Source organism: Sceloporus occidentalis, unplaced genomic scaffold (assembly GCF_023333645.1).
Source record: "Sceloporus occidentalis isolate IW3139 unplaced genomic scaffold, rSceOcc1.0.p SCAF_5, whole genome shotgun sequence".
Lineage (NCBI taxonomy): Eukaryota > Metazoa > Chordata > Lepidosauria > Squamata > Phrynosomatidae > Sceloporus > Sceloporus occidentalis.
Window position 1 is genome coordinate 157147726 of NW_028316985.1, and position 12195 is coordinate 157159920.

At 42.4% G+C, this 12195-nt stretch overlaps 1 protein-coding gene across 1 annotated transcript in view; it reads left to right on the plus strand.

The window, feature by feature from the left end:
- Nucleotides 1-344: 344 nt before the first annotated feature.
- The window catches only part of LOC149313026 (neurotrypsin-like), a 64848-nt gene continuing 52997 nt past the window's right edge, over nt 345-12195 (plus strand). Inside the window, exon 1 of the mRNA XM_089525892.1 lies at nt 345-798. Within this exon, the coding sequence (XP_089382018.1) occupies nt 429-798 (370 nt within the window). The 5' untranslated portion in view covers nt 345-428. The remainder of the gene's footprint in view (nt 799-12195) is intronic.

Below are 12195 nucleotides of genomic sequence, written 5' to 3' on the forward strand. Positions count from 1 at the left end.
CCACAACCAAAACCACCACAAAAAGCAGGAAGGCAGATTTGGATATGATTTTTAAGGTTACAATATATCCTTGAAGGGCACAAAGTGAGGAAGGGGCCCTCCATGTTGAGGTCCTCCTGGGCACCCAACAGCCTCAACCACCAAAAACAACGAAGGCAATTGTGGCTCCTGAGGTGATGGTGGCAGGGGTGCTAAAGAAGGCGCCAAAAGCAGCAGCAGCAGCAGCGCCGCCGTCGAGCAAGAGCAGAGCTGGCTACTAGTGTCTCGTGTGTGTGTGTGGGTTGTTGTTGTTGTGTGTTGTGTGTGAGAGAGAGATAGAGAGAGGAGTCCTGGCCCCGCCTCCCCTTCCCAGCCAGGGCTCCGGAGCCGAGAGGCGATGGAGCAAAGCGAGGAGGAGGAGGAGGAGGAGAGGCGCTGCTGCTGGCAGCATGGCTTTGGCCTGCGCTCTCTTGGTGGTGACTTTGGGGGCCACTTGGGGGGCTCCCTCTGAGGCCAGGGCTGCCTCTCGGGGCTTTGCCTCCCCCTGGCTGCCTCTCCAGCACCAGCAGCCCGAGGGAGGCGTCCTGGGCGGCGGCTGCCCTGGAGGAGGCGGCGGGCGCTTCGTGAACGTGACCGAGTCGGGCCGGGAGTGCCTGCCCTGGGCGGAGGTGCCGGCTTTCCTGGAGAAGACCCCGCAGGGACCCGGGCTGCGAGGGCAGAGCAACTTCTGCCGGAACCCCGACGGCAGGAGCCGGCCCTGGTGCTTCTACCGGACCCGGCGAGGGAGGGTCGACTGGGGCTACTGCGACTGCAGGCAAGGTGAGCGGGGCACCAGCTGCATTGGGCACCGCTTCCTCTCTTGCCTGGCTCAAAGCTCAGACTCTTCTTTTGGAGTTTGCTCTGTAAAAAAGAACAGGAAAAAATCAAAAATGGCCCCAATTTTATTTTAAAAAATTAACTTTGAAATTTAACTTTGAAATTTTTTGAGGGCTCTGTCTGTCCTTTCTCTTTCCACTGAGCCTGAGCATTTTAAAGAGAAGCCGATGAACGCCACAGCCCCTTTCTGCCCAAAGGTGGCGTCAGCCTCCCTTGGGGTGCCACCTGCTGCACTCCGCAGCCCCTGCAGTGCCTTGAAATGCTATCAGTGGTTCCCCTTACCAGGTTGCAGGGGGTTCTGGGGGCACCAGGGAAACCCTGAGGTGGGGTGACACCACTGCTCCTCAAACATCTCAGTTTGGGCAGAAAGGGGCTGTGGCATTCACCTGTTTCCCTTTAAAATGTAGTGATGTTACTAGGAGAGTGCCAGGGGTGCCAAGCGCACCAAGTGATACACAACAGTGGGGTGCTCTGCTCCCCAAACCACTACTGCTCTTCAAACATCTGCATTTGGGCAGGAACAGACTGTGACATTTGCCTGTTTCCATTTTAAATGCTGTAAGCAGTGGCATCACTAGGTGGTGCAGGAGGTGTGGACCACACCAGGTGACACCCTAAGGTGAGGTGACACCACTGCTCTTCAGACATCTGCATTTGGGCAGAAAGGGGCTGTGGCATTCATAGAATCATAGAATTATAGATTTGGAAGAGACCCCAAGGGCCATCCAGTCCAACCCCATTCTGCCATGCAGCAACTCTCAATCAAAGCATCCCCAACAGATGGCCATCCAGCCTCAGTTTAAAGATGTCCAAGGAAAGAGTCTCTGCCACTCTCCGAGGAAGGTGTGTGTTCAACTATCAAACAGCCCTTACTGTTTCCATTTATAGTGGGGAGACCCTCTTAGCCTGGGACAGACCTGACCCTCTGAGAAACCAAAGTCCACTCAGAATCATGGTGATCAGATGTCCTAACTGCAAAGGGGGACAATGTAGGAAAAATGGAGGCCATTACAAAATAAAAGCTAAAAAGCACATATATAAATATAAATTCATGCTTCTTAGTGATGCCCAAAATGAAGGGCATTTTGAAATACCTCCTGGACAGGAGGTTGAAATGGAGGACATGTCCTGGAAAAGTAGGACATCTGGACACCCAACCTCAGCATCCCCTTCCTACTTGTGCCACTTTTAGAGTGCACATGTGCCCTAGCATTGCCTCTTGATGCTCATGATTGCCCACTGACTTACCTGATTAAGCTACCTGCCCAGGGTGACCAGATGTCCTCCTTTTCCAGGACATGCCCTCCATTTCAGCCTTCTATCCAGGAGGAATTCAAAAACATACTCCATTTGGAGCATGACTAAGAAGTATGAATTTATCTCTATATGAGTGTTTTTTAGCTTTTATTTGGTAACATCCTATATTTTTATTGAATATGCTACATTTTGCAGTGTGCTAGCCTCCTTTGTGGTTAGGACATCTGGTCACCTTGTACCTGTCTGAGTGTGTCCAGGAGCGACAGCTCTTCTGCAGTATGGTAACTCTGCTATTTGTGGCTGCCAAACATTAAAGAGCAAAGCTAGGCAGCATATCACATTATGCATATATTTTTTGAAAAAGAATACCAGACCAGAGGACTGTTCTCCGCTCAGCCATGAAAACTCACCGGATGACCTTAGGCAAGACACATGCTCTCAGCCTCAGGGGAAGGCAATGGTAAACTTCCTCTGAACAAATTGTGCCATGAAAACTCCATGATAGGGTCACCTTAGGGTCACCACAAGTTGGAAATTATTTGAAAGCTCGCTCACACACACACACACACACACACACCATCAAGGGGACACTGGTCTCTCCTGCCCCCCTCCTGCTGATCTAGCTACAGCGGTATTTGCCTTGTGGCATGGAAATCTCCTTCAACTTCTTGTGAAGGTTTAGAGTTTGACTGTTCTGATTAATCTTTCTGTTTTGCTTGGAATATGTGTTAGGTAGTGAGTTACTGTACTTTCATACTATTTCAACCGCTGGGATGCCATCCTTTGAAATGCTGGGATTTGGTGTTGCATTTTGTACTTTAAAGGTGTCCTGAGAAAAGTGTATTTGAAGATTAAACCAATTCAAATCTGTAGTGTAGGCAGGCACTCAGGGTTTCTTTGGAATTTTAGTTCCAAGGAGCACTGAAACTGTCTAGCAAAGAATTCTAAGTAGCTTTCTTGCTGATGATGTTTGCTATCAAGTTGACTTTGACTTATCAGGACTCAATGAATGAGTGACTTTCAAGAGCCCTAGTCATCCACTGCCCTACTCTGGTCTTCCAAACTCAGGGCTGTGGTTTCCTTGATTGAATCAGTCTACCTGTAGTGTGTGCTCAGTGCCTTTTCCAACTGCATTCTACTTTGGCAAACATTATTGTCTTTTCCTGTGAGTCACATTGCCTTGTGATATATCCAAAGTATGACAGCATCAGTTTAGCCATCTTCACTTCTAGTGAGAGTTCAGACTCGATATGCTCTAAGACCCACCCATCCTTCTGTTATCCAAAGAAAGGTGGGGGACTGGGGGGGTCTCCACCAAGTATGTCAGCATTACTTTAGAAGTTGGGGAAATTAACTTTGCAAGAGGTTGGGTAACCTTTAGGAACATTACCACCTGTGTATACTGGTAATACCTGAGGAGAACTCCAGATTTGGGTGGATTAAGAGGGTTTTATTTAGAAAAATGCAGAGTGCAATCAAACACACAGAAAAGCAACTAACAGACACAGCTAACTAAAATGGAAATATGGAAACTGGATAGCAGAATTTGAGGGGTTTTTAAAGAGGGCAATAATTACCTGTTTGAAGAGTAGACCATGGGAAGCAGGAGTGGCTCAGAGGTCTGAGGGCAACACAGGACATACATGGAACCTGGGACAACTGTATGTGCACCGTGTGTGTAAAAACTAGGTTTTTGAGATCAATTTTTATACTTGAAAACTGTGCTATCTTGCGAGGAAACAAAGGCTTGATGTTCTTTCCCAGGAATCAACAATGGGATTCCAGACTGGCTGATGTTTTACCTTTAGGGTGACAAAAACAGTAATTGGATTGGGAGAACCCAAGAGTGAATGGACAAGGAGGTTAGCAGGGAGTTAGGCAGAAAGAACTGCCTTAGGACTTCAGTATAATGAGACCTCTTTTGTCTCTTGGTGTAAAAGGAAATGCACAGGACTTTGGGGAAGGAAGGACCAGTTAGTTCACCCTTTTGGCCTTGCCTGTACAGTCAGCCCTGGGTATCCATAAGGGATCTCTCCTGCCCCCCCCCCCCCCGCAGATAAAAAAATCTGCTGATGCTCAGGTTACATTGTCCCCAATGGTTGTGCATGCATGCAAATGTGCCATCATTAGGAAGAATGGAGCTTGAATGGCGGTATATGCACATTAGGGACAGCCCCTGTTGTTTCCAGTGATGGTGCAGTCTCATTAGGGACAATGGGACTTAATTACAGCATGGCTGCATGCACATGCCACTACAGGACACCAGGGGCTATGCTGAATGGCAGCGTGGGCATGTGCACGTGCCACCATTGGGAACAATGTGGGCTTGCCCTCCATGGATGCTTGAATCTGTGGATGGCAAGTCCACTGATACCAAGGGCCAACAGTATTATTTCTTGGATCTTCTGTATGCCTTTGCTTCTTTTCACCTGGGCACCTTACTGAGTGTTCTTGATATCTCAAGAACATGTTGGCTCCAAATACGTAATATAAAAATATGGAGACCCTAAATAGAGTGCAGAGTATGCCAGGTGCTTCCCCCACCCTGTCCATGGTGTATTTGGAACTGTTTTCCAGCATTTAAATTCATATATGTTTATTTCCTTCCTGGGATCTTTCCTCACTATCCAACTTCCACAGTCATATATAGAAACTGGAAATACTACGATTCTGTGAGCATTCCATAGGATGGAACCATGACACTTGAAGAATTACAAAACAGCTGTAGCTGTGGGGTGTATAAGCACAATACAGGAAAACATTCATTAGTAGATGAATTCATCATTAGATGTGAAGTGTTATTGTAGTAGGGGTACAGTGTGGTTGGGGAGTAATTCTGTGTATACCGTACAATCCCACACATTTTTACATGTACATAAAGTCCTTGTAAGCTCAGCCAGGACTTGTTTCAAGCAAGTGTGTACAGGACTGCATCATTAGGTAATTGTATGCATGCAGATGGACAACTATCTATCTCCTTTCCTATTTTCCCTTTGTTATTTATTTATTTACCCATTTATATCCCTCTATTCTTTCATGATGGACCTCTGATGTTATATGCAGGGTTCTTTTCCAGGTGATTCTCTAATGAAAGGAGTCACAGAATAAAGACCAGACTTGCTTAGTTTCAGCAAAGTTGCTGAATCAAGTGTCTTCAGAGTATGCCATGAGCTCATGTCCTGGGAGGCAAACTAGAGATCAAGAATAGTTGGAGTGTGTGTCTCCATACATGGAGGGAAGTATTCCCCAGGGTATACAGAAAAGGATGCCCCTTCCCTCTTTCCTCCCTAACACATCTGTGTACAAAACCTGTTCAGATATATTACTGTCATCAGACTGGGGAGATAGGTTGAAAGAGAGCGAGTAGTCTTCCTGAAATGAGGAGGAATCCATCATCTGACATTGGTATCACCTAGGAATAGATCATGTCCAGCAGAATGTCCCATTGTTTAAAAGCCACACTACTTATGGAATGTTTTTCATGAACCAGTCTTTCTTTTCTATAATTATTGAGACTTCAAGGCTGAATCCACCATTGTGGGTTATATGCCAGGGGAAGGGGAAAATATTGGTCTTGGAGAACATGCAGTATAAGAACCTGACTTTTCTCATCCAGTTAGAGCCTCTCTTATTGAGCTGCAAGCTTCCTACTGATCTTCTTTATTTTCAATGGAATATGCATTCCAAATGCACATCTTGATGCAGGCAGGCATTTGGATCACATCTGAATGGACATATAGTGTGGATAAATACCACCTGAACTTTAGTGTGCCTTTATATTTTCTCATCCTGATCTAGCCAGGGATGCTCATGTATTTTTTCAGTTCTACCAGGGTGAAGCAGTATGGGCAGAGTGAAGGTGAAGAATTCTTAGCTGTGAATTCTGCCATTCTCCCTAATTTTGGGGGAGGAGCCTGATATATATATAGTAAGTGAGGGGTTTTTTATGCATCTATACTGTCATCTTAGTATTTCAAATTGTGTACAAGCCATTGTATAAATGTATTCCATTATTAAGAAATTGTAATTTTTGAAGTAAAGTATATTAATATCCCGGTACTTTGGAGGCATAATGTATTATCTCCAGTTAATGTACAGTCTGTTGGCTTTTGTTTTCAATATGTTTCGCAGATGGTTCAGTAAACAGGAAAGTGGATGAAATATGCAGCTTAATAAAGAAATACATTACAAATAGTATAAGAGATTTATTGATAACTGTGGCTTCATCATCAATACAGATATACATTTCTTCTTTTATTAAAAAATATGCAGTTTGTTTACCTGAAAAAAACCCTTGTTATTTGCAATCCCCTTTAACAGTATAATGTAACCATAATAATTATTTATTTAAAAGTACTTACATGCCACATTTTAGGGCAAAGCCTTTCCAAAGCAGCTTATAGAGAAGCTTACGTTTAGTTTCACATACATAATAGAAACATTATACTTCCAAATGATTTACAGTATAGTACCAGTACATGTGCAAATGCAGAGTGCCAATAATTTTATTTTCATCTCCCCCCCCCCCCCTCATCCCTTCTGTTGTACTAGTAGAACTAGTCATTCCCAATCCTTGTACCTTGCCCTACATCAGGCTCCAATGATCTAGTGGATCAGTCTGTGAGTTTTTCAAGACTGCAACTGGTTCTGCATCCAGATTGTTAATTGGGGCTGGCTGAAGGAAGCATACAGTTCCCTTGTTGCACCAGCTCCAGTGGCTGTAATCCATTTCCAGGCACAATTAAAAGTGTTGATTGTGACCTACAAAGCTTGATGCAGTTGGGGTCCAGATTATCTGAAAGACCATATTATAGACCCATATGATGCCATGTTTTGAGATCTTCAGGGGAAGCTCTACTCTCTGTCCTACTACCCTCACAAGAATAGGAGATGGGAACACAGAAGAGGGTCTTCTCAATGGCTGCTCACAGGGTCTGAATCTCCATTCCTAGAAAGTCATCCTCCTTGCTATCCTTCTGCATGGAAGTGAAGTTTTTTTGTGGGGGGGGGGGGGTGTTAAGCCTTTGAGGACTGACTGCTCATTCAGAAAGAGCCTTTAGTAATGTGCTGTATTATCTAGTTTAGTTGTCTTTCTTTTGATTCTGTTCAATTGATACTTTAATTATATGTTATCTTTTGTGTAATGTGAACTTTTAACTGTGTTTGTTTTAACATTTGTAAGCTGCCTTGGGTCCCGGGGCTGGAGAAAAGTAACAACAACAATTTATTTTATTTTAAAAATTCAAACAGCAAAATATTTACATTGATAGATTTCTGCACAATACCACAGATGAGGGACATTACACATTTTATAGAGTTTGGGAAAGCAAACTGTGTTATCTTTTAAAATCAAACCTATATTTGAAGAATTTTAGCTTGCAGTCATCAACAAGAAAGACTAGATTTTCATGCTATAATGTGATTTAGTATAGTGGTGGCCAATCTCTTGGACATGCTTGATGGAAGTCACTTCCAAAGTAAATACAAAGTCACTCAAGAGACAGAGTACCATATATACTCAACTATAAGTTGACCTCATGTACAAGTCGAGGGCAAGTCTGGGGGCCAAAATTATGGATTTTGATATGACCCATGGATAAGTTGATGGTAAAATTTAGGGACATGTAATAAAGGATCTAAAGGATGAAGCAAAGGAAAACAATGCCAAATAACTTACAAAATTCCAGCAGGCATAACTACTTGTGTTCACATTAGAGGGTGGATGAATGAGAGAGCAGAAGGGGGTTAGTGCTTCCAGGACAGATTACGTTCTTGCCTTTCACCAGGGAATGGTTCCTTTTTAAAAAGGAGTTAAACTACAGTATTTACATTGACCTGTGGATGTCAACTCAGGTTTTTAAATCAATTTTTTGACTAAATTTTCTAGACTTATGCATAAGTATATACAATATATTTACAGCCCCATGTTCTCATATTTTGGTTTAATATGTTGCTAGACAGCTGTGCTTCAGCTCTTGGTGGGAGGTGAGAATGCTAGACTGACTTGTATTTTGTAAACAAAGAGGCTGTGCAGACTGGCAAGAAAAGCCAGTCTGAGGGTGGAGTTTGAGGCATAGCATCCATATGATGCACACCCCGGCTTCTCCCCAGGCTGGCGTGATGCTGCGTGCCACACCACATGGCATGTGGCATCACGAGGCTCCTCTGGTGCTGCATCCACATGACACAGTGCTGAAGGACCACTGTAAAACTGCACTGCACTGCAAGGAGCGAAAAGGAGCTGCTTTTTGTGGCTCCTTTTTATACACTGCAAAAGCTAGATTGGGGCCATGGCGTGTGGTTGCTGCAGCTCCGATCTGGCTGTAAAAGGGGCAGCTGGAGGCCGTCCTTTAGCCAAAAGTTTCCTGAGCCTGTCTGGAAGAATAGCAGAATATTAGCAGAATATTTTGGGGCATTCCTGGGACCCTTAAGTGAATTTTTTTTTGGGGGGGGGGTGGTGGGAGGATTTCACAAAAAATGTTCTGAGCTCTTGAGAGGACCAGGGGCTCTCCAAATGTGAAAGGAATGCCAACTACTTCCCATCAATGTCATTTTGGGGCATTTTTGAGCAATTTTAAAAGCATTTTTAAAAACATCTGGGGCCCTCAAAATGATCGTGGGGTTGCTTGTGGCCAGCAGGCCCCACTTTGCCCACTACAGTTCAACATGGAGTAGATTCACTGACAAAGAAGCCACCAGCCTTCCACTGCTTTTTTGTTTAGTGTTTCTCATCCAAGAAGGTGCCTACTGGTGGCAGAAAGATGATAAATGAGCAAATGGGAAGCCCATAGAGAGGGCTAGCATCTCCGCAAGTCAGTTTAGCAGCTGTTGGAACCACTAGCTGCTAAAGTCATGCAGAGGCTTAGTATCATGTGGAGCCTCATCCTGTGTGAGTCCATTCTCAAATATGCATAGCGAACTTGTAGCACCTTTGATACTAACTTTATGAAAGAAGTTGCAACATTAAGCTTTTGTAAACTTAGGTTTACTTCCACAGATGCATGGAGCTACAACCTCTTTCTCACAGGTGTCAAAGGTGTTATAAGATCCCTTTGCATACTGACATTCAAGACCAACATTGTAGCACCTTTGATACTAACTTTATGAAAGAAGTTGCAACATTAAGCTTTTGTAAACTTAGGTTTACTTCCACAGATGCATGAAGCTACAACCTCTTTCTCACAGGTGTCAAAGGTGTTATAAGATCCCTTTGCTTACTGACATTCAAGACCAACACAGCTATGTTTCTGAATACCATTCTCAAATACTTAGTCCATCATGAGTAAACCAGCTATGTGCTTTGTCAGCCTGGCTGCATTCCATGGAAAGGGTAAGCACAGACACTCTAGGTGTAAACATTTCCTTCCATAAGAGACTTGAAAAATGAGATACTGCTTCATAGGCATATGATATGAACATGTGGACTGATTATCATCTCTGCTTGAACTATCATACAAGTAATGTACTTGCAGGAACTAAGAACCTGACTTTGCGTTGCAGTGTATTCTGCTTATGCTATATGAGTTTACTATGAATCGTTACTAACAATAGACAAAATCCAGTAAAAATTGTCATAAGAAACCAGAGTAGAATGTTAATGTTTTCTACTGGAGATAATCTAGAAACAGACATATCTTGTAATCTAAAATTCTTACAAAATGATATTAGAATGCAATGCTACTCAAGTTAGAAGCTGTTGAATTAATAATAGATAACTCTTTCCAGTGGAATCATTGTTATTATTTATTTTCAATTCTATACATTTTAAATTTGAGTATATTGAATATATTGATGATGAGGAGGAGGATGATAATTTTAGAAATACATACATATTTATTCATTTTAGAAATATGTATTAATAAATTAATTTACTTTCAGTTGTAAGCCATGACAGCTGAACTGGCTTATGTTAACAATAACATCAAAATGAAAGTACAGATTCATTAAATCAGAAGGAAGTAACACAACAGTAAACACATAATCATAATGAAAACAAAAGGAAATGTTTACATTAATTTCATAGCTTTCAGTTGCCTAATTTTAAAAAGATCTGTTAAAACTTGTGAATGCATTTCTAAAAAAGAAATATAGAGTGGAATTGACCTCTCATGCATGTTTTGGTTCAGGAAATGTAGATCAAAATAATTCTAAAACATATGTAGTGCAAGGAAAATGGAATATGGAAGTGTTTGTATTCTATTCTATTTCTTTCTTTTTTTAAAAAATAAAAGCCTGAACAGACAAGCCAAAATAAAGCTGCTTCATGTCACTTTGGAGGTATGCTGTTTAGATGATGCATGCGTCCTAAGAGGCCTGAAGCTGTGCCAAAGCCACGCTCCAATCCTAAGGTGCAGGTTCTGGCCTCTTAAGATGCATGTGTCATTTAAACAAACATACCTCCAAAGTGACCTGAAGCAGCTTTATTTTGGACTGTCTGTTCAAGCCCTGAGAAACCTCTATAGACCCAGTCTAATGTTAATCCCACAGTATAATTCCCAGTTTACTAACACACATAGTTTCCACAGGCCATTAAATAACACCTATTCCAAGGAATTTAAAATCATTTATAAGTAAAGTGATCTATAACACTAGGATGGAGCAATTTTGAACAAGATCATAGGCAATATATGCATTTCTTCAGGGTTTTCAAATTTACAAAGCAATAAACATGCAGTAATTCTAAAACTCATTTGAGGGCTGAGTTGAAATTATTGCTCATCTGTTGTGTGAATAATGGACAATGATTTCCTGCGCCAGCTCAGATTTGGCTGGTAGAGGGGTTTTCTTCCCCTTTTGGAGGGGTGTCTATCCTTGATTACCTAGCTTTCAGTGCCAGAGCTTGGAAAAAATAACATTTTAGGCTACAACTTCAAAAATTCCCCAGCCGACAAGACAACAGGACAATTGCCCATGCTGGCTGGGGGTTCAGGGAACTGTTGTTCTAAAACATAACTTCCAGGCTCTGTTCCATTCTTGAACTAGCCTTATCCAGACATTTCTGGCAAGTGTTAACAAGAATAAATCTCACCCATGCTAGTCTACAGTTCCACCCTCCAGCTTGGACTGGAAAGTGTAACATAATATTCTCTAAAGGGTAACAGGAGGTATCAAATGCTTCTGCTTGGGACCAATCCAAAGGAACTGTAATTGCCAGGCTGAATATAAACAGCATGCTTTGGCTTTCAATGACTTCAAGTTTAAAAGTTTGAGTGCAGCCCAGAGATGGGCACATGATTTCCCCCTCCCACATGAAGTCACTAGGACTTTATCAATTAGAACCCCAAACCTGGTTTGTTAAAATAAGTTCTGTCAAAGTTCCCCAAAGCCTCTGGAACAACACCTAGTCCCAGTATCTTACAGATTTGTAGTGCCACTGAAATTAAGGGCACATTTCCCCCCTGTTCACTGCTGCCTCAGCTTTCCTCCTGTTCTTCTGTTTTTCTCCCTTTTGTGACTCTTTTTAGGTTGGAAGCCCCATGGGACTATATGTTACAAAGTGCCATTGACATAGATATCGCTGAATAAATAAATAATGGCAATCAATCCTGGGAAAGAACATTTAGGGTCAGTTACTAAGCCCATCACTGAGACACTTGTGTTGGCCCCAAATCCTGTTTATTTCACTACTGTGGCCTTAATCCCAGATCAAATCCTGTTGATTTCAATAGCGCTTAAACATGGCTAAATATGCTGTGACTAAGTTTCCTTGCATTGCAGCCAGAATTAATTTTAAACCCTTCCCATACAATGGCAGTGTGTGTATTTTTTTTCTGTTCCTGTTTCTTATCCACATTATCTTCTCCTAAAGTTTATCCTTGAACTCATACCCCCTCCATGTATTTACATTTGAAAAGGATGAATCAGAGTTAGAAATGAGCTGAAATGGGGCAAACATGTCCTGACAAGAACAGGGGTTTTCTATTATTCACCTCATTTTCATACTAGTATTATATTATATAAATAGAAAGTTATCAATGGTGGGTGGAACTCTTCAGAGCATTACATTCTGAGCAAGTATGTGTATCGAAAACAAGAGCATGTAGCAAAATAGCTTTTGTGTGTCCAAGGGCTGGCTATCTCAGA